At 40.7% G+C, this 25514-nt stretch overlaps 1 protein-coding gene across 7 annotated transcripts in view; it reads right to left on the bottom strand.

The window, feature by feature from the left end:
* Nucleotides 1-25514, bottom strand: part of cacna1eb (calcium channel, voltage-dependent, R type, alpha 1E subunit b) — a 73653-nt gene that overhangs the window by 9252 nt on the left and 38887 nt on the right. For 5 of the 7 annotated variants that reach the window (XM_076876612.1, XM_076876611.1, XM_076876615.1 and 2 more), the window contains 30 exons: nucleotides 24365-24555; nucleotides 24084-24187; nucleotides 23887-24002; nucleotides 22830-22883; nucleotides 21492-21572; nucleotides 21093-21302; nucleotides 20827-20939; nucleotides 20342-20454; nucleotides 20052-20183; nucleotides 19732-19801; nucleotides 19231-19348; nucleotides 18575-18642; nucleotides 18418-18485; nucleotides 18049-18066; nucleotides 16956-16970; nucleotides 13408-14175; nucleotides 11798-12078; nucleotides 11424-11556; nucleotides 10537-10666; nucleotides 7745-7804; nucleotides 7536-7642; nucleotides 5870-5966; nucleotides 5614-5774; nucleotides 4462-4599; nucleotides 4138-4339; nucleotides 3888-4052; nucleotides 1542-1652; nucleotides 1373-1453; nucleotides 1011-1130; nucleotides 828-893 (listed from right to left, as the gene is read on the bottom strand). In XM_076876612.1, coding sequence (XP_076732727.1) covers nucleotides 828-893; nucleotides 1011-1130; nucleotides 1373-1453; nucleotides 1542-1652; nucleotides 3888-4052; nucleotides 4138-4339; nucleotides 4462-4599; nucleotides 5614-5774; nucleotides 5870-5966; nucleotides 7536-7642; nucleotides 7745-7804; nucleotides 10537-10666; nucleotides 11424-11556; nucleotides 11798-12078; nucleotides 13408-14175; nucleotides 16956-16970; nucleotides 18049-18066; nucleotides 18418-18485; nucleotides 18575-18642; nucleotides 19231-19348; nucleotides 19732-19801; nucleotides 20052-20183; nucleotides 20342-20454; nucleotides 20827-20939; nucleotides 21093-21302; nucleotides 21492-21572; nucleotides 22830-22883; nucleotides 23887-24002; nucleotides 24084-24187; nucleotides 24365-24555 — 4091 coding nt within the window. The remainder of the gene's footprint in view (nucleotides 1-827; nucleotides 894-1010; nucleotides 1131-1372; nucleotides 1454-1541; nucleotides 1653-3887; nucleotides 4053-4137; nucleotides 4340-4461; nucleotides 4600-5613; nucleotides 5775-5869; nucleotides 5967-7535; nucleotides 7643-7744; nucleotides 7805-10536; nucleotides 10667-11423; nucleotides 11557-11797; nucleotides 12079-13407; nucleotides 14176-16955; nucleotides 16971-18048; nucleotides 18067-18417; nucleotides 18486-18574; nucleotides 18643-19230; nucleotides 19349-19731; nucleotides 19802-20051; nucleotides 20184-20341; nucleotides 20455-20826; nucleotides 20940-21092; nucleotides 21303-21491; nucleotides 21573-22829; nucleotides 22884-23886; nucleotides 24003-24083; nucleotides 24188-24364; nucleotides 24556-25514) is intronic. The other 2 variants (XM_076876613.1, XM_076876614.1) reach the window with 2 other exon arrangements.

Genomic DNA, 25514 nt, shown 5'->3' with positions numbered 1-25514 from the left:
GCACCAACAATCAAACTTACACTGCCTGACAACCATCTAGCAAGAGACTATAATGACCAGTTTCTAGACTTTATGCAACACACTTTACTAAAGCATCCTATCCTTTAGTTTTACAACACTTCATGTATATCCTAAGGTACTAACTACTGCTAAAGATTGGCATAAATTACCAATTTTGGCACATAAATACATCTTTTTATTTTTCTCAATGTGGCCCAACAGCATGAACAGGCCAAACAAAAATGTGAGCAAATACTTGAATTCAATTCAATTCAATTGTATTTATATAGCACCAAATCACAATAATATTTGGCTCAAGAGGCTTTATATTATTAGGTAGAGCCCTTACCATAACAGAGAGGAAACCCAACAATCAAACTACACCATTTGAGCAAGCAACTGGCAACAATAGGAAGAAAAAACTCCCTTTTAACAGGAAGAAACCTCAGGCAGAACTAAGCATAGTATAAAAAATGGCTTAAAGTAACTAATGGATGTACAGAAACCGTTAAGATCAAACTAGCTCATACAAATAACAGTGCAGACACGAGTAAGTACTAAATAAATATCCTGAATATGATGTGCGTGCTTTTTGATTATTCTGTACTGTACATGACCATGATGTTTTCAAGCTGTGGCCCCACTGATAGGGCACAGATATACCAGGAAAAAATATGTACAGAAATTATGCTAAATTAAGGAGAATCCTTCTTTTTATCGATAAAAACTGTTGGGTTGGAGGAATAAATAGTAACAAGCAGACCTTAAGTGAGAGCTACGAGTTTGTTATGATATTTGTGATGTAGTTTAATTATCGAAAATATTACCTGCATTCCAATTATGGCATATATGAAGAAAAGCATGGCAATAAGAAGACAGACATAAGGGAGAGCCTGGTGGAGAAGAAACAGGAAATACAGTTTATCAAAACTTCTTGTAATTTGTTATAATATCTTAGAGCATATTAGATACATCTTTAAAATAATAAAAAACAAAGGTAGTGGGAAAACCTTAAAGGATTGTACGAAGGTCCACAGCAGAATACGGATGGTGTAACCCTGCCTCAACAGCTTGATCAACCTGGCAGTTCGGAAAAGCTTCAGGAAACTCATGTTGATGGTGTTCACCGACTGGGACAGACGTGGTTGGAGAGAGGGTGACCGAGAGAGAGAAGGAGAGAGAGACAGAGAGTGGCAACAGAAGGGAGAGACAGGATGTAAAACACAGATGGCGAATTTCATCACAACATGACTTAAGTTGTGTCTGGAGGAAGGGTAACACACCAGGAAGCTTGGAAAGAAAGTATGCTCTTGTCTTTTTATTTTAGGGTCACAACAGTGTGAAAACGAATGGTGTCTTGGCAGGGGCTTACCTGTAAATCCACAATTATCTCTGTGATGCTGCCAAGGACAGTGATAAAATCAAAAATATTCCAAGTATCTCGAAAGTAGTTCTGCAGGAAAAAGGAAACGCTTCGGTTAATTCCATCGCACATGGAGAAATTCAACTAAATGTGATCTTAACTCTTTTGTTCTACTCACCACTAAACCAAACGCCATGATCTTCAGTATGCACTCCATGGAGAAGAGGACAGTGAAGGCCGTGTTTAGGTGTTTCAGGACTGTATCGTAAGCTGCCGGAGCTGAGTGGTACTGCAAGAACAAAGAAAACAGGCCCAAAGGTCAAACTGACATTCAATCAAATAGTTATTACCATAATTAGTAAATTATTGGTGACATTTTGGTGAGCATGACGAGCATAATTTTAAAGGTCATAATGATGGATTTGCAGCTGCCTCTCTAAGTTTAATTTCAGCACGGTATACAAAGAATTAAAACGGACGGACAATCCATATGAATAGAAAATGTGTTTACACACACGTATTGACAGTTACATTATCTCTGTGTTTATGATTTGGTGGCTCCAAAACCTTCTCTTGTGACAAGGCAAGCTTCACAACACGGCTCACATATACACAACACATGAACGTGAGCATGAAAAGTACTGAACAGTATTGTTTTAAAAACGTTTTTCTTTTCTTTTATTGTGTAATTCAACCTTTCCATTCATTGAAGAGTGCAAGGAAGAGAAAAGACAACAAAACAAACTGAACAAAGGCACCTAACAGTAAAAAAATAAGACAGATCAATGGAAATTGAAGGTTTCTACTGAAGTTCAATTAAAACACAACAAAAACTGTTTTGCTTCTTTTTCTTTTTTCTTCTTCTTCTTCTTTCATTCTTTTTGTATGGATATTTTAGTTGTTTAAATATAGAAAAAACAGAAAAATATATGTAGTGACAAATTGCTGAAGTTGATGGTATTGTATAGTGATTCCAAAATGTCAATTAAAAATAAAAACACAACAAAAGCAAAAACAAAAATAAGACAAAACTTTGTAATTACAGGATTTTGAACTTCAGGAAAACTCAGACATTGATTTTAATCATTTTAAGAGTTAGACAATCTCAGAAACTTGTTAAATATCTTGATTTGGCTATAACTAGATAAATAAAGCGTGGGGGACTACGGCAACCATTTTCTGTTAAACAGAGACCGGCCGGCAACCCCCTAGCAACCTCTGGCTGCCAGGAAAAAATGTGTAATCCTCAGCTGGTTGGGGAGTGTTTGGTAGTTTATAGTTTGTATGGAAGACGTCGACTTGTCTGCAAACACTCATCAACTACTGAGCTTTAGTGAAACTTCAGAGTGAAAGTTGTGGCTTACCGCTGCAACCAATAAATTTCAAAAGGTGCAACTTTTACTTTGAAATCGAATGTTTGCATTGTGCTTTCTGCAGTTTCACGACCGCTCTGTGAGTACCTTGCAAGTATTTGCAGACAACTCAGCATCTTCCATGTAAACTACGGTTTCTGTGGTAATATGCTAGTGACCAAAGTAATTGTAAAGCGATTGTTTATTAATTAATTAAAATTAAATTAAGTAAATTTACTGAATACCATACAAAGTAAATCTTCTCTTATGTCTACTGCAAACCTTCCAAGGTTTTCTCTCATAGTCAGCCATCAAATTTCCGCTGTAGCAAAAAAAAAAAACCCCAGTCCCTGCTTTTAGGTATAAATCTTCAAACTTACACACTGTGTACAACAAAGCAGCCACAACACAAAAAAAGAACAAAAAAAAAACAGGTAAATAGCATTTTTTGTTACAAGAGCTGCAGAATAGTCAGTTCTTGACAGAGGAAAAATAGGAAGGCTGTGATATATGAGCAACACGGCCAAAACTGTGACAGCAAGACAAGAGTGTCAGCGTCCTGTCAAAATACCAGATCTCGTCTGTTCCCGCTATGCAGCACTTTGTATCTAGTGAGGTAAAAATGAAGGACTACTGGTAAACCTGTGAGGCAGCGGAGGTCATAGAAGAGCAGCTACAGCAAAAAATGCTGAAAACCTTAGCCAGCTGCGCTATGATAGAAAGTGCATGTGCTGATCCTTCACTGTAAAAGCGCTACAATGGGTGCATGAATGTGAAAGCTGGAGTATGAAGCAAACGAAGAAGTTGGCCTCATCTGACCAGTCTCATGTTTTTTGCATAAAGTGACAAAGAGTGCTGACTTGGCTTGTGGATTCCAGTCTGCTTGAGCATCTGTGGCATCTTTTAGAAAATAAAAATGTGATCTACACACAGGACACCTCCAGAGGTCTTTTGGAGTCCATGTCTCTTGGGTAAGGACTGATTTGGTGGCACAGGTTTAAAGTCACTTCTCACTGAGGCTACTTAGAGTTTACAGTTGAGTTTCAATACTCTGCAAGTTGATTTTTAAAAAAATCTGGCATGAAATTAAACCAGTGTTTCTCTGGGCCTTTGGGAAATCAATCTAAAATGATTTGTGATACTGTTCCACATTTACTGAATGAACCACTTACCTTCATCATGAGAACAACAGTGTTGAGGGCGATCATGACGAGCACAGTGTACTCAAACGAGGGCGACGCCACAAAGTGCCACAGTCTGTACTGGAAGGTCTGTCTGTTCTGGGGCATGTAGCGGGTCATCGGCTTGGCGCTGATGGCAAAGTCAATGCAAGCCCTCTGATGGAGAGAAAATGAGCATTATGTGTGAAAAGATGATGCCTAATTACTTGAATTTGTGTGAAATGCTGTCACAGCTCCGTACCTCATTCTTCTCCAGACTGCACTCCTGAATCATCTTGTCACCCTGCTCTTGGAAAGTGATGATGATAAGAGCCACAAAGATGTTGACGAAGAAGAATGGGAAGACCACAAAATAGACCACATAGAAAACTGACATCTCCATCCGGTTCCCCCGACTCGGCCCCATGTTCTCCTCTGTAACATCTGTAGAGTGCTGGAGGACCCTACATTTAAAAAAATCATATTACCTGTGGTTGATTCATTTATAGCACACATAAGTTATAGAAAGCAATTTTGTGCTGAGAAAAACTGAGCTGAAAGCCTATAAACACGCAAGGAGACATACTGAGGCCACCCCTCTCCAGTTGAAACAGTGAACAGAGTGAGCAGAGCCCAGCAGACATTGTCATAGTGAAACTCGTGTCTCTTCCACTCTCTCCTCTTCACCTCCTTTTTGTCTCTGCTGTAGTCAATGTAGTAGCCTCTGTGGGGAATAGAATAGCCCAGAGGTCATCATTTCACTTAATTCATTGATTAGACCAGCGGTTGTAACAAAAAAGAGAAGCATTAAAGCCTTTGTTACAAGTAACTGTTACTCTCATGCTATTCACTGGCATCTGCAGACAATGACAGACTATCTGAGGTTATATAAGAAATAAGCAAAGCTGCACATTTGGGCCCTTTTTTGTAATTTTCTGCTTCATTGCTTTCGATTTGGAGGATTTTTTTGTCAAGGCTTGAAGTTTTTTGCATTTTCTCTGATTGACGCTGCTGTCACAAAAGTCGTGTTTTTCCCCTTTTTAAATTTTTTTTATATGTTTTATTTTCTTCCTGTTGTGATTTTGTTGGGTAGGTTTCCTTCAAGTTGTTTAAAGAGTTTAAAACCACGTAATACTCTCCCATAGAAGGATTTATATTGATTTTGCACCACAATACTGCACAGATTTTAAAAACAAAAACAAAAAAACAAAGCCATATATATGGTGTAAGATATCACACAGAGTCAGTCTTAGTCATAACATCTTCAACCCGGTTAAGACAGCTCAGAAATGAGAATGAAATTTTAAATAATTTCTTCAGAAAAGTTCTCTTGCATGACCCAAGCCTTAGCTGTTAGACAGATGGACTCACATTTGACTGTAGAATCTGAGATCTGAGCATCTTACCCTCTTAAATCCTGCGTAAGCAATAATGATATACTTAGTGTTTTCACAGGACTGCATGGAGTCCTGTATAAACTTTCTTCCACACATGGCTGTAAGGATAGTATTAGTCTTGTAATCTAACTTGAATAAGCATATTCCAGGAACTTACTGCTTTAAACCTCTTATAGAGCTTAACTCCTCATATTCATATTTTACATTAAAAATGATCTTGCGTGGCAGTACCAGTGCATTTTGAGTGACAATGTGTAGGAGGAGTTTCAGATATATAAAGTATATATATTTTTAAAAACACTAATGTAGGAACAGACGAGGGTGAAGCGGAGTTCACTCACTGGCATTCCTTCTCTGTATTCATGGAGCTGTCAGTGCAATAGAAGAACCTCCCCTTAAAAAGCTGCACTGCTATGACAGCAAAGATGAACATGAAGAGCTGGTACACAATGAGGATGTTGAAAACGTTCTTCAGAGATGTGACCACACAGTCAAAAACAGCCTGCGCAGGAGAAAGACAAATAAAATCTGTCAAGGACTGGTGCAACAACACCAGAAAACAGAACAGCAGACTGTTTGCAGATGTCTGCATCACACCTTGAGTTTAGGAAGTCTCTTGATGGTTTTAAGGGGTCGCAGGACTCTTAAAACTCGGAGGGACTTTATCGTCTTGATGTCTCGTCCTTTGTTGTTTCTGTTGACATTGGAAATGTAGCACTGAGAAACATAGCTGTACGGTCAGACTGATGCACACAGACAAGTACAAAAACAACAACAAAAAAACACAGTAAAAACTGAATGTAAACACAAATGAATGGGGAAACATTCAACTTGAGGGTGTATGTTTGGAGCTTGACAGATTTCAGCTGTAAAATATTTGATCATTTGTATTTTTTCAACCCTTAAATCAAATATTTTAGCTGATTCATTCAATTACACTAGTAGTTTGTGCACGATTATTGTCACGGTCCTGAGTCTGTGGACTCAGTGTTTTTCTGTTTGTATTAGTTATCCTTGATTCCATGATTTGTTTTGATTCTCTTGGTTTTGGTTTCTGTCTCTAGTATTCCTAGCTCCTAGACCTTGAAAGTCTGTGTACTATGGCAATGTGTTGAGTTTTGTCTTGTCATGTCAGATGACTCCCAGCTGTGCTCTCCTCCTGTTTCACATTCCCTAATCACCTCAGTATGTATTTAAGCCCTGTGTTGTTGTTTTTTAAGCCCTGTTGCATCCTCCACATTTGTTGTGTGTGTAACCCTCGTCTTCTATCGCCAGGCCAGGCCAAGCAAGGCATCCCATCCCAGTACAGTTAAACAATCCTAGTTTGAGTTTTTGCTTTTTGTATTGCCAGCAAATAAAGCTGACGCCTTAAGTTAATGTTTTGTCTCAGAGTCCTGCACTTGGATCCAGCCACTGCCAGCCACACAGCTCATCGTGACACTCATGGCTTCAAATAAATATATTTATTCTATCAAAGTTAGATCACACTGAGAATTAATGTTTTTATCTTAATATTAGCCTTGTCGTGAGCTGTGTGTGCATATACTGGAACACTTTTCTTTTATGTTCATTTTCATGCAAAACTGATGACTTGATAGACAAAATGACTCATTATCAGCATCCCCCCCGATACCTGCCAGGCTCTGCCGTTGTATGAGTCAAATGTCAAAATGTGACAAAATCAAAAGCAAACAGACAAAAGGCAGACAAAAATATATATTTTTTAAATGTAGAAAACAACAAATCAGAAGATATGAAAACATGAAAAACATGAGTGGCTTATGGGACACATTTACATTTAGTGTGACTGAAATTTTTACCCCATCACATTGCTGGGAGCCCCAACAGTCATAATATCCACAGGAACAACAGAGAAAAAAAAAACGAGGCAAAAAAAAAAAAGAGATACACTGTGAGCAAAGCTCAAAGGATCACAGCTATATCAACAACAGAGAAAATAACATACAATTCTCTACATTACAACAAAAAGCACAAAAAGTTTAGTTAGTAATGTTCGCACTCAAAAGTAAAGAAACAAAACGCTGCGACACACACTACCCATGTTTAACCACACCACCTAAATTACACAGAGAAAACAGTTAAATCTGAGCTCCGCGCTGTACAGGTCTTCTCATGCCTCCATACTTGCAGCGTGCGAATCTTTGAGGGAAAGTCGTTTAATACAATACTGTATTCTCAGAAACTGTTTGCTGCAGTGAATCACTCATTAGTCATCGACAGGCAGCACTGTAATGTGACTCACGTTAGAGCAAAAGCAATCAGAGCTCCCACCACTACAATGAAGTCCAGCATGTTCCACATGTCTCGGAAATAAGAGCCATCGTGTAGAATGAGACCCTGGTCTATCATCTGGGGGACGAACACACACATCCACACGGATGGGTTACAAACTGGCAAAGGTGAAGTCTTTGAAATTGCGATGAAAGAAGAGAAAATGTTTCAGCCACCCACCTTGATGATCATTTCAAAGGTGAACACTCCAGTGAAGACGTAATCAAAATATCGGAGGACCTGGATAATTTCAAAATTAGGGAAAAAAATTAGTTTTTAAAAGTTCAGTCCAGAGTTTGAGATTTTTCTGAGGTGCATTTAGTATCAGTGACGGTACACACAACCACGCGTAAAGCTACTCAAGAGTAAATCAAATTTACATTTTTCCCATCCTGCCAGTGGCAATGAACTTGCTAGCATCAAGCTGGCATGATTCATCCACCTTAATGCTTCAGGACACATCTTCTTAGAATGAATCAGTACATTTGTGAGCGGTGTCAAAGTATAGCTCCAGGTAACCAACTCAATTACTCAACTGAGAAAATTATAGACAGAAATTCTAATTACTCTGTGTGGCTCTGGGTCACTTTGCATACTTTGACACACAAAACACATGTTGTTTGGTGCTCTAACCAACCCAGATATTCCTCAAGGAGACGCTCCAGTAATGTCGTTTAACAATTCCATTCAGCTGAGTGACTCATGGGGTCAAAATCCTTCTGCTGGATCCTACATTCCCCAAAATTCACGTTGATGGTACCATCTGTCAACTGACTCCACAAATAATCTTAATAACCTTGTTCTTAAAGCTGTTTTTACAAACTAAGCAGTGCTGTAAGTAAACTTATTTTTATATGCAAAACTGGCAGAGTGCCCCTTTAAGTTCTTTTGTTGACCTTGAAGAGTACTAAGATCCACACAACACACACTCTGATGGCTCCACTGACTGCATTGGGGTTTTTACCACCTGTGTTGGGTTCAAAGACTGCTGATTTAATGGGATTTCCCACACAATCATCTCTATGGTATACAGGGAATGGTCAGAAACAGAAAATATCTAGGGAGTGTTGGTTTTCTGAACAAAAATGATGCCAGAGGTCAGTGGAGAATAACTTAAGCTGTTAGTAAGGGATCAGTAGCTCAGTGTCACAAATCGGGGCACACAGCAATGACTACAAGGGAGATGCACACAATTAAAATTTTTGATTTTTAACAAGAAAATAAGTTACACTAACCACAAACTGTGTGGTCAGTACTGTCAGTGGTGTAAATGAGTGCATGAGTGAAGAGATGGCATGTGCAAGGTTGTTTAATGCAAGAGAACAAACGAAGGAGTAACCAAAATCCAAAAAGGTGTCTCGGGGAGAAGAACCGCCCAGGAACTGAGCTCTCAGGGCCCAGGTGCTGCCAGTGTTGTTAGTTAAAAATAAGCCACACCTCCTCTCCAGTTCCTGTAGAAACGCACAAAAGACCTGCCACACGCTCAGGCAGGTAGGAAGTTTGTTACATTTGTTACAACCAAGGTATGCACAAGAGCATCTCTGAATGCACAGTTCGTCAGCAAATGAAGTAGATGGTCAGAAGACCACGCCGGGTGCCCCTACAATTCGTACAAGCTTACGAAAATTGAACAATAAAAGATTAGAAAAATGTTGCCTGGTCAGAATTTGACATTAGCGAATTGAAAGCATGGATCCATCCTGTCTTGTATTAAAAGTGCAGGCTGGAAAAGCATTGTCTGGTCTGATGAGTCTTGATTTCTGCTGTGACATTTAACTGGTAGGGTCAGAATTGGCACAGACATCAAAGCATGGATCCATCCTGCCTTGCATCCTGAGCTGGCGGTGATCGTGTAAAGGTGTGAAATTTTCCTGCACTGCAGTCTACCATTGCTGCCGACCATGCCAATCCTTTCACACCACAATGTACCCATCTTCTGGTCTCACAAAGCTCAAATTGTCTCAAAATGGTTTCTTGAACATGAAAAGTACACCACTGTACTCAGACAGCCTCCACAGTCACCAGTTCTCAATCCAACAGAGCAGCTTTGCAATGCAATGAAATGGCAGTACAGCGAACAAGTCTCCAGCAACTGTTTGACGCTATCATGTCAATATGGACCAAAATCTCAGAGGAATGTTTCCAGCTCCTTGTTGAATCTGTGCCACTGGAAATTAAGGAAGTTCTGAACCCAACCCAGTAGCAGCAAGTTGTAACTAATGAAGTGTCCAGTGAGCATAAGTAGCCGGGTACTTTCAGCTGCTCCTTCACTTCCCAAGGGGTCCCCCCAGCAGATGGATCCGCATATTTGATATGGAACAAATTTTAAGCCAGATGCCCATCCTGATGCAATCCTCCCATTTTTTACAGACTTCGAATGAGCATTAGCAGTACACAAGCTTTTGACCCCTTGAGGCTTAAACTGGTGCTTTTCCGTATGTCAGGTGAAGGTGTTAACCACCATAGAGGCACTGGTGAGTGAGAGCAGCTACTGTGCAAAATCTAAAATGACTCGTTGATGGGGATTTGTGCCTACTTTTCATTTAATCCCTTAAATTACGTGTTGTAACCTGATGTTGTTGAGCACTTGTCAGCATTTGTTGACTTGACTGACTCGACTTATACCCAAGCACAGTGTGGATTTTACTCATATGTCCTTATTCGGTCACTCTTGACACGTTCCATGCTACTTAGATGAGTGAAAAGTCGTGAAAAACAAACTGCGCAGCTATCAGGCTGCTTGCCACCTTGTATGTGCGCGATAGCAAATGTGTCACAGCACATTGTTGCTGACACAGTGTTATGTCAACTAGAGATCAAACCTAAAAGACTTGCACTGAACTACAGTTTCATGAGACCATTTCAGGCCATCTGGAAGACATCTGAGGGTGATTTGATGATCATTTTGATTGTGTAAATCTCATTTTCATAAAAAAAACAAAGTCTTTAAGACAGATGTTGTCTGAGCTCACCTTGTTCCTGTCTGAATTAGTGCACACAGGGTCCTCGGCAGCCAGTGCAATGCTGCTCGCCACGATCACAAGCAGGATGGTCATCTCAAAATAGCGGAGAGTGACCACATAATGACAAATCCTCCTGATGCTACATTACAACAAAGAAGATGCATATAACTGCGTGAGTGGCATGCATAGAAACAACTACTGCTACTACAAACAAGAAGAAAACAAGTATTTAAAATGCTGTGCAAAAGTCTGGAGTCACCACTTATTTCTTTTGTTTCCAAGGAGCTGAACTTTCTTGTAATTTCTTAAAATGCCTCATCAGAAATCTCTGTGTGGAAGGGCAGCTGTTAATAACCCAATATTAAGGAAGGTAAACGGAGAGAGAAGGCGGTTGTATGTTGAATTACACAAGAACTGTGATGAAAATTAGTCGCAACAGGTCTCATGGAGTGATGAATCCAAATTTTAAAGTCTTGGTTCACAACATCGTCAATATGCATGAAGGAGCTGGGGAGGGAGGTACATCAGTGAGTGTCTACGGCAACCTGTAAAACATGGTGGAGGATCTGGGGTTGCCTTTCACACAGTGGTGTTTGAGAAGGGATCATGAATGCAGAAGGTGCCATCAGATTTTGATCCATCATGAAATACTATCTGATTGGTAGAGGCTTCATTTTCATCAATGACAATTATTGACTCTTAACTATAAACTACAAAGACTACTTGTATTATACAAGCTCTGTTTTCACTTTATACACTCTGTATGTTTCATGTTTCACTTATTTCTCATTTTCCTACTGAAATCTTTTTAAAACATGATGGGTGACTTAAGACTTTTGCACAGTACTGTATTCCATCAGATAATCAATGATTTGGAAGATTGGGCTACATCTTACGGGTTGGAGGCCTTGAAGATGAACATGCTGTCTGGAGGTACAGGTTTTGGAGGAATTGGAGGTTCTTCCTCCTCTGTGTCCTCCTCATTTTCATTCTGGTCAGACTGGTATGCCTCCAACTCTTTATTGTTCACTAAACCCCAGACAGACACATGAGAGCAAAGAAAAAATGTTTTAGCTGTCCATGAACAGCTGACAAAGGAAGAACAATGTGAGTCACCAACACAGTGGATTCAGGGGGAAAAAAAGACTAGTGGCCACTTTTATCAGATGTCAAGAACGCCTACACAGTGTGGTACAGTGATACTGACACTAAATCCCACTTTGTGATGCATTGTGCAAAGGACTGCAATGAGAAGTGGTCACAGTGCTACCTGTCATGGGTGTGAGCTCCAGAAGTGGCTGTGCAGACATTTCGATGGTCACGCTGTCTTCCAGGTTAGACTTGTCCCGTTTGATGGATGCCTTACGGTTTTCTGATTCTATAGCACTCACAGTGAACTCTGTGGCCTCTAAAGCAGTCTCCACTGGGATGTTTTGGCACAGTGGCTCATACTGATCTGAGTGGCCACCCTCAACCTGCTCTGACCAGGTGCTGTCCACTATCTGTTCACACTGAGGAGGATCAGGAATATCTGCACTGCATTCAGCAGCTCTGTAAAAAAAAACAAAAAAACAACTCACCAAAACCGAGCATGGCATTAATTCATGCAGATCACAAAGTACAGCTGAGCACAATGATAATCTAATAAATCAGGTGGTAACGGATCACCTCAAGAGCAGCCCACGTCAGTTAACTGATGCACATGTGTTGGTGAGTAACGAAATACATGTACCGCCGTTACGTATTTAAAATACAAAATATGAGTAACTGTATTCCGTTACAGTCGAAAAGGAGAGTGGAAAAGTACGAGTTGTCACCGAGCAGAAACGGTAGATGGAAACATTTAAATATGATAATAACCACTTCAGCCAAAAAGAGTGCCTGACGAGCCCCGTTGTAAGTAAACTATTGATTCGACTGTACACTGTGGTCGTGTTTTCCTCCGAAACAATAAGTTCTGTTGGAGCAGCCTTTCTACGCCTCTCTCTGTCTCTCGCTTGCAAAGTTGACCCAGACAACAAAGTGAAGCTAGTTTTCGGTTATGAGCCCGACACGGAACCCACGTATTAGCCAGAGGTCCCTTTACTACGGTTCGGAGCGGCGGACCTGTTTTATATACGCGCGGAATAGTTTTCTATATGAGATCGCTGCATAAAGCGCAGCCTTACCTAATGTCCACCTACTGTTATTCATTTTATATTATGATTTAAAAATCTAGTTGGTATTGGTATGGAGTGCAACCTTCAGTAAAAGTAATAAATCACACAGCAATAGTACATTCATGTAGTTGTAAACAGCATGATAATATATTAAGTAATCCAAAGTATTCAGAATACGTCACTCTCATTGAGTAACGTAACGGAATACGTTACAAAATACATTTTGGGGCATGTAATCTGTAATCTGTAGTGGAATACATTTTAAAAGTGACCTTCCCAACACCACTGATGCAATCCTCTTTGCAACCCACATCCACCCCAGCTTTTCCTTTATTGTTGTCACTGACACCTGGTCTGCTCTGTATTAACGCCATGTTGCTGCTCTCCGAGAATGTTTGACCATATAACTAATTACTATAGAACAAATGAATTTTGCTTTTTGCTTAACTGCTCCAGAATAAACTTAAATTGAAGTAACAATACAATTTTTTTCATTACAGGGAGAAACTGTGCCACAGCTTTGCGGTATCTATATACGCATTTCCTTGTTGCATCTGTTGAACGAGTGTCCTACCTCGTAATCCTTTGGTGTTTATTTCTAAGCATAGCATAGCATAAAAGGTAAAAATATTATCTATACATAAAATGATGCAAATGACCTAAAATTTAAAACACTTTAGCTTCTTTCCACCAGTCGAGAAATGCATGAGAGCAGGCTTACCTTATACAATCTTCTCCAACTTCTGCATAGGGGTTAACGATGCATGTCCCATCATCGTGGACTGAGCTTCCTTCTTCCTCTCCTCTTTCTTTGTCCTCCCTTTCTTCCCTTTCTTCTCTTTCATCCAGTACTTTTCTCTCCTGGCTGAGCGACCTTCTGATATGTAGCACCTCGTGTGGCGTTTGCGTACAGTCCAGACTCTTCGCCTCAATACGAGCCTCGCGATGGCGGTGGCGTCTATGACGGGCTCCATCTTCTGGCGCCTGACTGGACCTGAACTTTCGGGCCATCCTGTGTCTGCCACCACCTGCCGCCCGGTGGTTTGGTCCTCCTGTCTTCTCCTCGCTGAGGTTTACCAGAGGTTCAGCTGCTGGAGGCTCCGGCATGGGAATAGAGATGGACATTGGAGGTTCGGGAAGAGGCATCCCCACCGACATCGGTGACTCAGGTAGGTGAGCTGGGCTGGCCTCTGAGGAAAGGTTGGAGGGGTGGTGGGGAATGGTAGGAGTTTCGACGGTGTCTTCTGTAGGGCTGCTGAACAGCTCCTCTCTGCTCGCCATTTGGCGCCGTTTGCGCAGCTGGTTGGCTCTCTGCTCCCACACCGACATGTTAACTTTTCTCCTCCTCTCGCGGCGGTTGGCAAAGGCATTGGAGCCATTTAGGGGCTGCTCGTCTGCAGCAGCCAGTGCACCATCCGGTTCATCTGGAAAGGTAGGCCGGCCCCTGTGGATCGCACGTTTCCGATACAGGTAGGGTCTTCTTCTGCCACTGAGGACCACAATGTACTCGAAATAAATATTCTGCAATTCATCTTAAGGAATTAGTGACCAAAAAAGACATGAACACTATTATTCATTTAGCATACCAATAATATATTTTAAAAAGCAAACAAGTAAAATAAAAGTTGCAAGAAAAGGACAGACCTTTTCTGTGAATTTATAATGTTAGTTGATTAGTAACACACACAAAAAAAATTCCCATGAAAAAAAAAAATGTGCAAAAAATACAAAGGCATCCAAAAAACTCAAACAATGCCTGAGAAGTAAGGACAGATCGAAAGTAAAAGAGAAAAACAAAAACCCACGAGAACAAAAACGAAGGGTGCAGGATCAAGGTGCAAACATTGTGTAACATCTAAGGGAAATTGAGTACGAAAACTCAAGAGAGAAATTCTGTGTGACACAGATGCATACAGTTATACTTACTGGTATTCAGATTCTTTTGTTGTCCATGTAATCAATGAGTGATTATTTGAAAACAAGACATTAGTGTTTAACAACATACACAGAACATTTGCTGTGGCACCGAACAAAACGCGTCCAGAGGAAACAAACTGTACTTGCAATTGAATCCAAAAGAGGACTGAAGTTAGCATTTAATTTATCATAATGCACACTTTGCATTCAAGGCCGCTGTATAGTTTTGGGCGTTTTACATTAAATATATTCAAAATTCAAAGATCTTGATGGCTGATGATCGATTGATATGATCGAACACAACATTTTGGTCAGTGCCACGTAACAAGCATATAACAAGACAACATGATGGAGCCAGAAGAACACTGTAATACACATCAAATCAGCACCTCGATTGTTGCAGCACTTACGAGACTAACATTCAAATATGTAACAGACAAATGATACATTCAGTGTCACAGCTAGAGTCCGAGACCAGTAAGAGAGAGTTTATGCAGGCGTGTCCTGACATCGCATCGCTTTGGGGATTTTTGTCATGTTTTTCTGGTGATCAGAGTAGATCAGGTGTGCAGGCAGCAGCTAGTCCTGATCCATATGGTAACAAATCAGCTTGCAGAGACTTTGGTGGTGTCGCAATATAGCACCGTCATTTCAAATTAAAACAAATGGGAGCATCAGCCACACCCTTCGGTGCTCCCTTGTGTTTTGCTGAACAGCAGCAAAAAGAAGTACAGCCTCAGCTGTTTGTGGACACTAGTATCTAACAATCTGTGCATGGCATGCTAGAGTTGCTACTGTTTTGATATCCTTTACTACTCTCTGTTTCACAGCGTCTGTTCTCTAATTCACTAATAACAAATTCTTTATTTTTTAGGGGAACCTGGCTGAACGGCTTCTGATTTGACTTGACTGGAAGTAGCTAAAATAGACAAGTTCATATTAGAAGTTCAGAAGGATTTTTTCCCCATCACTCTGCCATATCTCTAAAGAATAATTTTTAATACTTTTTTTTTGTTACATTTTTAAAAAAATACTGAGTGACCCTTCATTTGTTTAAATTTGGTTTATACAATTGAAACAAGGTGAAAGTCAGTATTTGGTATGGCCATTTTTATTCTTCAACAGAGCCTGAACTCTCTTAGGCAGGTTTTCTTCTCATTTCTCTAAGTAGTCTTCAGGAATAGTTCTCGAGCCAACAGCATTGGTTAAAATGCACCCCAAACCATGACAGAGCCTCAACTGTTTTACCTCTGTTCTGACCTCCTCTACGCATAAATTTCAATTCTAATTTTTCAATTTCAGCAGTAAGGTGTTGCCATTTAGATGCTTTCCAGATAATGCAGGATGCTGGATGAAAATCAAATTTTGGCAAAGCCTCTGATACCACTGGCTGAAATGTAGCCCAAAACCATGACAGAGCCTCCACCATGTTTTACAGATGGCTGTAGACCAGGGGTCTCTAACTCCAGTCCTCGAGAGCTACTGTCCTGCAGCTTTTAGATGCATGCCTACTTCAACGCAGCAGAATCAAAAGGTTGAATTACCTTTTCAGCACGCCATCAAGTTTGGCAATGCTTGGTAACAAGCCATTCATTTGATTCAGGTGTGTCGGAACAAGGATACATCTAAAAGCTGCAGGACAGTAGCTCTCGAGGACTGGAGTTGGAGACCCCTGCTGTAGATGCTCAGTGTCCTGATCGCTCCATACATATTGATTTGAATTTGTATTATATAACTGCTTCATAAAACCCGTTGCCACTGATTTTCCATGCACTTCTTATTGGGAATACCACAGACTTTTCTCCCTGCTTCCCTTCCACTGGAATGCTGTATTGGAATAATTTTTTTAGGCCTTCCACTTCTTCTTCTTCTTCTTCACTTGTCCAGTTTCTTCAGTTTTTTTACGGACACACTGCACACCATGTTGAGACATGGCAAGTTTTCAGCTACTAGTTCTCTGGAAATCACCTTGTTGGTGGAAAAATGCTATTTTATGTCTGTCAAACTCTGTTGTCTCTTGTTTTTTGTAGGATCAACCAAAGAAATTGGAACAAATGATAGTTTAAGATTCAATTTTAAACAGTTTTATGTCTGTTATGTATAAACACTACGCTGGTTTGTCCCTTGAGTTAGGTGCATTTTATGCTTTAATCATGCAGAGTAAGTAACTCAAAATAAAAAAAATAAAAAATAAAAAAAAAACAACAAAACAAAACTTAATCCTCTAAAAATGGTCAGGTACAAGGGCTGGATTGAAAACTGGTGAAAAAGCAGCCATTTTCCAAAGAAACACTTTGGAAGACATTTAGAAAGCTTAGAGAACTATTGCTCAAAACCACTTTAAAAACTTACATGAAAGTCTGGTTCCTTGGAAGCAAAATATAGAGAAACGAGATGTGGCTCACGACATTTGCACAGTACTGTCTACTCTTGGAAGTTTGCTACATTTGTACTTTAAAACCAAAGCCTAAAAGCACCAACAGAGTCATTTTATTCAACATTACTGTATAATAGTATTTTAACGACTACAAGACATTAACAGTTGAATAAAACTATTCTGTAAAAAAGAAGCTTTGAGCCTCTGCAAGTTGATTTTCTTATTGCACCATAAATAAAAGCCTACTTGGGAAGAAGGTAAAACACATTTATCAATCTCTAATTATATATGGTCAGGAAAATCTGACTTAGTAACATTTGTAGTTAATGGACCCTTTTCACAGCAGCCATTTTGACTTGTCATAGCTCAAATGTTAGTGGTGGCCCATTAAATGTCCCAGTATGCTAATTCAGAGCGCCAGCCTCCACAATACTCTCCTCAAGAAGAAATCAGCCGTCATTAGATTTCCTGAATGCAGCTGTGCATTTCCTGCGAATACAGTGAAAATCTGCTGTGAAAAAGGTCTGAGGTGTAAAACACAGGAAGGACAGGTGCAGCCATAATCTAGCCAGGTCAGTGTTCTCAGTGAGAGGTTTAACGTGCCTCTGCAGGACACGCAGATGTTACGTAACATCTTTATGCCCTCCAACAAAAAATGTCATTGTCACAGTGGAAATTCTGATGAGCCGGAGTCACACTAATCAGGCAAACTTGGTCAAAATCAGACCCACTCCAAAGTGTGCCTCCTCCCAGTAGAGTCACACATTCAGACTTCCCACTGTTCCCGACAACCTTTGAAGTACACCTCCCGCCCTTCTCCTCCCAAACTTATGGGATAATTAGACCTGTGGGAAAGCCGCCAGGTCGCAGAAAGGAGCAAGGAAATCAGTGAAGAATTACCCCTCTGATTAACAAAAGAGGCTGACCATAACCAATCACAAGCCAAGGCAGTCACAGGAGTTTCAGTTATGCAGCTCGGAGAGTCGGAAATGACTCATGCTTTTAAATCAGGCACATTCAATTTACATTCATAATTTTGGCATCAGTACGTTAAACATGCCTTTCTACCTTGCATTCACCGCGCAGCTGAAGAAATAAGGAACATACTGTTTTAAACATTTGACACTTACACCTACAACTTCTTCTCATGGTGGAAATAAATGATCTTGACTTATTTTAATCTGACTTTAACACATCTCCCCTCTAATAGAGTAAGATGAGGAACCATCAGTTTCCCCACAGCATTCATATCTTAAGTATTAGCTTCATTTCACTTCTTGGAAAATGACTTGGAAAAACACTAAAAAAACGACTGAGAATGAGGAACTGTGAGAGAGTTTAGTCCAATTTCAAATTCAGTTACTTAAGAGCTGTGAAGACTGTGGTTATCTCATCTTAAACGTGGATTTTTTTGTTAGATGTCGACCAGTAACTTACTCAGCTATCAGGCCGTCTCTTCCTCTGGCGTATCTCTGGTTGAAGAACTCTTCTTCCTCCTCTTCATCCTAAAGAAGAAGACCACGCCCGCAATCGAAGAGCGGTTAACAGCAGAACGTGTGTCACATACAGCACAAACTTTAAAAACAGTGCAAACCTTTGTCAATTCCTGTGCATTGGCCAGATTATCCACGGCAATGGCCAAGAAGACATTCAGCAGCGTGTCTGTCGTAATGTCGGTCAAGGACAAAAACGCCAAAAAGTACAAATAAAATCACATTTTAGGCGACCGCATGAATGTCAGTTAGCTTGCTCTTCAGGACTACTCAAGCAAAGCGCGAAATCAAATGCCGTCATGTCACCAAAGCGCTAAATATTGCTCACTTGTTTCCATCCAAAGACGCTCTCTGGTGTCAAATATAAATTTCTGTTTTGATCCTTCTCCACCCAGCTGCTGACTCACCTTTGACCCCTACTGTACTTGCTGTGATCTGGTGTAGGTATGTTTGGTCATTAATCAGCCACTTGTATACTTTCCTTTCACCTTTTACTCACCTACAAATCTATTTTAATTGCATTTACCAATAAAGACCACAAAGAACATCAATGTTACTGATGCCAGAGGATATTCTGCTGAAGATTTTACTTTTGATACAACATTTTTATACTAGTTTAACTCGCCGTACTTCTGTTGATATTAAGCATTTTAACACTCGGGTATGTCGCTATTTTTATCTAAAATACTTCCACCACTTATAGGCATCACGCTTTTTATCAGCGCTTTCTGACCACTTTTGAGGTCAACAAGGATACAATTTCCAAACAATGTGAGCACTATGAAGTAGATGGATGACCACATGCCGTACTGAACGCCTCCCTGCGAGCGGATCCCATTATACATCACCTCGTTCCAGTCCTCGCCGGTCAAAATCTGTGGGCAAATTCACAGAATATTTTGCACATTGCTCACATCAGATTCACTGCACAGGAGACAAAGTCACTGTCTACTAACCAGTTCAAAGTATAGTATTAAAATGGCAGCAAGGCAATAATTACAGTGTCTGCTGATCAAAACACTCTTTTACAGTGCAGCGGATGTGTAGCAGATATGATGTGGACTTTTTCCACATTTCCCTTGTCTGATATTCATGTGCGCATATGTGTGTATGGATGTGTGGGATGATGACGGAGGCAGGGGGTGGCGAGCGAGCGAGCGAGCAGAGTTGTTTAATCTGCGCCTGGGGTGAGAAATATCCCAGGGTGCAATGTGTCATGGAGAGCAGGCAGAAATGAGGGGATCTGTGGGAGCCAAACCTGAAACACTGTCATGATGGCAGCTGGAAACGTGTCAAAGTTGGTGGGAGTGTAATCTTCAAAGATGAACCTAGAGGGGAGGCAGATAGAAAGCAGGGTCAGATATGACCAAGGAAGAATGGGAGGAGGAGGAGGATGCAGAGCTATTTTCATCTGGACATATCGCTTCCTCTCCTCTTATTTTAGGACACCATTGAGGAAACTGCTGTTTAGATCTTAGGAAGAAGATACTGTTTTTCAAAACGGTGCCATTATTATTGAAATCAAAAGGAAAACCGATTTGGCCGAGTTCACTGACAATTAAGGATGTCAGTACGCACCTCCCTCCAAACAGCTGCATCCCCAGCAGAGCAAACACCACAGTGAAGAGGAAGAGAAGGAAAAGCAGGCTGATGATGGACTTCATGGAGCTCATGAGGGACACCACCAAATTCCTGAGAGAGGCCCAGTATCTGGAAAAAGAAAATAATAATAAAATAATACACCCTCTGGGGTTTTTTGTTTAGTTGGTTTTTTTGTCAGCTGGAACGTGTAATAATTCAACAACCATCGTGCAACCCAGGCTGTCATGACTTACTTTCTCTGTGAACTGTCCTGCTGCCCCACTTACTTTGTGATCTTAAAAATCCTCAGAAGTCTCAGCGCCCTGAGCACACTGATGCCAAATGACATGCCAGGCCTGAAGAAACCCCACACCACCTCAAAGATGCTGCCGACAATAACCTGCAAAACATGTCAGAAGGAAAAAATCAAGCTCTGTATGCTTCACCTGTGCAGCAATGTAGAAATCCTCTTTTTGTTTTGCCATCAGTTCTCTCACTTATGTTCTAATTTACTTTGAAAGTTGGTTTTCTTGCTCAGTTTTAGTCCCTTCATCATTTTTACTGTGTTGATTATTATATCTCTAATCAGCCCACTGTGTGTATAAAGTCCAGTCCTCCCTTTGTTCTTGGTAAAGATGGTTCACTTTGGTTTATATAATCTATTCAAGTAATAAGAAATTGTATCCCTGACGTTAAGTAGCCTAGTCTTCATTTAGCACAAGAAATGTATATATTCTAGCACAGAGTGAGAAAAGGAGATGAAGGACCTCACCCCACAGTCGAAGCAGTTGAAAGATGAGTGGAAGTACAGCCGGAAACCCAGACCATACATTTTCAAAAACATCTCAGCCAGAAACAGCCCCAGGAAAACAAACTCTGCATAGTCTGGAGATTAAAGAGGGGGAAAAAGCAAAAGTCAGAAAGCAGAATGAAGCAGGGTGCAGCCAGAAAGAAGGTATTTTCTGACCTGATTTCGCTTTTTTGATCTAAAAAAAAAAAAAAAAGCAAACAGCACAGACATTCACAAAAGAAACCCACAGAGGAAGACGGTGAGCCAGTCGGGTTGATTGTGGTGGACAATGGCCACACAGATGGTGTTGAGAGCCACCAGACTGAGCACCATCAAGTAGAAAGTGTCTGTCTTCACCATGCGGCGGATCGAGATGCGCAACATGCGCTCCTTACGTCGCAAGTAGGCAGCGGGGCCGCGGCGGCCGCTGCGGAAATTCATTCTCGATCGTGACATGCCTGAAGGAGAAAGAGGGAGAATAAGAAAGGAATTTTTACAGAGGGAGGCGGGGGAATTTTCGAGTTAGTCATATGCATGTGAAAGGTACAGTATATAAGTAACTCAAGAGCTCAGACACAGGTGATATCCTGTAAAGAAAGTAGGAAGAAGCCTACTGTAAAGACAGTGAGTAACTGAGCTTCACTCACTGGCGGTAGACATGTCTGTATACTTCTCATCCCCCGGTGCTCCTCGCCGCGCACCCGTCTTCTTACTTGATCTCTTCAGCACTAAAGATGTTTCACACAAGTTCAACTTTACCAAAACCTCAACTTTGCTAACTTTACGTCAGAAATGAAAATGAAAACAACGGGTGAAATGGTGACTTCTGCTGTCACACTAAAGGTCCACATAAATAACATAACAGCAACAGCTGTGCCTGTAATACAACTCATTAAAATCAGGCACTTCCCGTTTTTTAACCCATTAAATTGATATAACATTAATATAAGCTTAGTTGCAATGGTAACCTCCAGGTTATCAATAAAATATTGAGTCATGTTTAAGGTCTGAGTAGTCATTATAGGTTAGGAGATATATGTATGAGATATCCATGGTAGAAGTGTGAGATCGATACAAATATCGATAGTATCAATACCGACGCTGGTTTTGGTATTGGATCGATACTGATACTTTGTTTCCATCCTCTAACTTCAGTAAACAGCCCACTGAATTGTGTTAAATAAACTATTTTGTTTTGGAAATGAAAAAATATATCAAAAAAAATGTTTGAACCTTTTTGTGCTGACTGTCAGGTCTATTTTATTTATAGCCCATAGCACATTTAAACAACAGAGGCTGATCCAAAGTGCTTTAGAGGCAGCCACATTTCCATTACAGGTCTCCAAAACAAGTAAACAAAATGTTTCAAAATACATAAAAAGCTGAAAAGTGGTTTATTATATTAACTAATTATTGTGAAAAAATAAAGATCACACTGATTTAGTGGTCATTAAATGTGTTAACAATATGAAAATTGGTGATGATTCATCATAATAATATTAACACACGGCTCTCCCGTTTCTAAGTTAAAAGCATCGGAATTGGTATCGGCAGCACTGGCCCTGTATTTACTTGGTATCGGAGCAATACCAAAATTTGCAGTATCAAACACAACAAATACACGGTGTATTTTGAAGCGCTTTAATTCCACAGCCGTTCACCTATACCTGTCGAAACAGGTGCTGTTAGAGGGGATTCATAAGTTTCATGGGGTTTCCGGTAGGTAGCAGCGGCTGCAGTGACTTCAGATTTGCTTGCAAAAGTATGGGACTATCATTCGTACATATGTCGTGACTCAGGAGGGGGACACATTGAGCACTGGTAAGTTTTAAATGTAAACATTTATATTTGGCCATGTATTTTTAAATTTACTGCGAGCTTCTTTGTCCATTACTTAAAAAAATATAACCTTTCAGAATCTGATGATTCTTTTTGATCCACTCTGTATATGTAGATAATTCTAAGGGCAAAGTATGTGAACTTACCATCTAACGGTGATCTCCCTGAACTTTTATTCTCCTCTGCAAGCATCACCTCCTCTGTAATACAATAAAACTGAAGGTTACATGCAGAAATATTTGTTTTTAATCAAGCCACAGCTAAAAACCCACATTTCAGAGTCATAGCGCCCATTGTAACCGAGGCCAAACTGATGCAAACACTGCACCGAGAGGCCGGTGTGACCTTCTTAAAGACAGAGCTCCTTTTCTCGCTCACAATCTCGCAATATCTCGCTCTCTTTTCTCCCTCTCTTCCCACACTCTCCCACACCCGTGCACACATGACTGCACATGCACAGCGACTCTCTTTCTTTCTCTCTCTCTCTCACACACACACACACGCACATGCAAACACACAGAAGCGCGTGTATATAAGCACACACACAAATTTAAGTCAATGAGTCAGTATCACCTTTTTCTCACCCTCTGCTTGCGTGGGAGCCTAGCAGTGTAGATTGCCATTACAGCACTGTGCGTTTGCTGCAACTCAACTCAGCTACTCTGCTGCGGATCCAAAAGTCTGAAGGTGTCTGCAGCAAACCAGTCTCTCTTCAAAAATGTAATGAAATCACTGTGTTGCTTTTAACAGGGCGATTACATTTTAATTAAAAGAAGAGACTCAGTGTATCGGCACATAAAGGGGAAACGGTAGCCTGGCTCACTCAGTTTAACAGCTATGCGAAGCAAAACTGTGGTGGAGGTACGTGCTGGAATATTTCTGAACAGTGAATCCTGGCTAACACTTTGTTTCAACCTTACATTGCCAAAAGCATTCACTCACCAGTCCAGCTGTGAAATGTTCTCACTACTAAATATTCCACAGTGAACTGTTAGTGGTATTATAACAATGTGGAAACAATTGGTTATAGAAATTCTCCCACGACCAGAAAAAAAGAAAAAAAATTGATGGATTAATTGATTCAGCATTTTTCTTCAGTTCATCAGCCGCTGCATTTCTCATCAAAACATCCAGGATTAAGTCACTGAAGCCTCTCCACACTCACTGTAATAAAAGATGTAAAGTTGTTCTGCTGCCCAGTACCTGCCCTGTCTATCCAGGCTCGGTAGCCATTCAGTTCTCTTTCCACCTGCTGCTGGCGACGCAGTTTCATAAAGGCCCTCCGGTTCTCCACCCTCTCTCTCTCCTTCGCAAATTCTCTGAAAAAATAAAACATATGAAAGCAGCTGTCTTCACTCATAATACGGACAGAAATGTTCACATAAATGAGGCACACTTACCCAGACAGGACTCCCAGAACTAGATTCAAAACAAAGAACGAGCCAATAATGATGAGAGGAATGAAGTACATCCAGTTCCACGTTATACCCAAGGCATCGTTGGTCTGAAATCCATAATTTTTATGTTATTAAACACTCAGCATCATTGCAGTGCTCAAGCCTTCAAGGGGGTGAGGGATCACACTGACGATGTAGAGGTCTCAAAAACTCGTGTATCAAATATGAAACACTAGGCATTAAGGGTTTAAGGGTTCACTTTCAGGCTGAATGCTTCTGCTCACGTTATAGAGGACAGCCGTCCATCCCTCCATGGTGATACACTGGAAGACGGTGAGAACAGCAAACAGGATGTTGTCGAACTGTGTGATGCCGTCATTGGGCCCGATCCAGGTATCGTTGCAGTCGTACTTCTCAGGACACTTCCTCACACCGCACGCAAATGCCAGCTCTGACGAGTCGACAGTCTCATTGTCTACAAGCACGAAACATAAATTTCACGGCGCCCATTTATTGAAGCACAAACATAATGACCCCAGATATTCATCTACTGCCGCTTTCTTGATTGTGGTCCTTACGGATCCCGCCCCCCAGGTCTGGTAACTGAAAGTCTGCATTAAAGTGCAGAAGACAATGTGCAAGTGGAGGGCAAATGAGGACAGGCGTGAAAGTCGAGTTCTACCACAAAATACAGATGTGGAGGTACGGACCAGTGCCAGCATCCAAACTGGATCCACATTTCCACGGCAACAAAATCAAGCAGCAGTGCTAAAAAAAATAATAAAGACAGCTTTCACGACTCACATCCTGGCTATGAGAGAGGATATTCACAGATGATTGGCAGATGCAGGGCATACAAAATCTGTCTTCGATTTTTATATCATACCCCAACTTCAACTATATAACACTGTAACATCTGGATCTGGTGGGTCTGAGGTACTAGGTTAGTAGTGTGTGGAGGTTATCAAAGTAGTTAAAGAAGATTTGGGGAAGTAATGTTTTTCTTTCTTGTGTTTCTTTATTTCTTTCGCTGCACTCAAATGGAAGGTGAAGCTGGCAGATGGTTATCTTATTTCAGCATAAACCCTGGAAACAGTCCAGTCTGGCACTTTGAAAAGCATTACAAGAATCAACCTAGCAACACCAACACAGCTGATAACATGTTACTGTATAGCTCGCTTGTTTTAATCAATTTTTTGTCCTTTTTTTTTTTTTTACACTTTTTGTACAGAGTGAAGAGTCGGGTTAGTGTTTCCAGTGTGTTTGCTATTCTACGCTCTACGACCTTTTAATATCTGTGGTGAAACAATCACTGACCTGTACATTATACACTGCCATCCTCCACTGGAAATACATTTTTGTTTTCTGCTGTCTCACCTTAGTCCTTGACCCTCACTAACACTCTGTTCATCTGCCGATGGAGTAAAAATCTCT

This window comes from Maylandia zebra, linkage group LG18 (genome assembly GCF_041146795.1).
Source record: "Maylandia zebra isolate NMK-2024a linkage group LG18, Mzebra_GT3a, whole genome shotgun sequence".
In the NCBI taxonomy this organism is placed as follows: Eukaryota; Metazoa; Chordata; class Actinopteri; order Cichliformes; family Cichlidae; genus Maylandia; species Maylandia zebra.
Note: the sequence above shows the minus strand (reverse complement) of the source record. Positions and strands in the feature narration are given on the sequence as shown.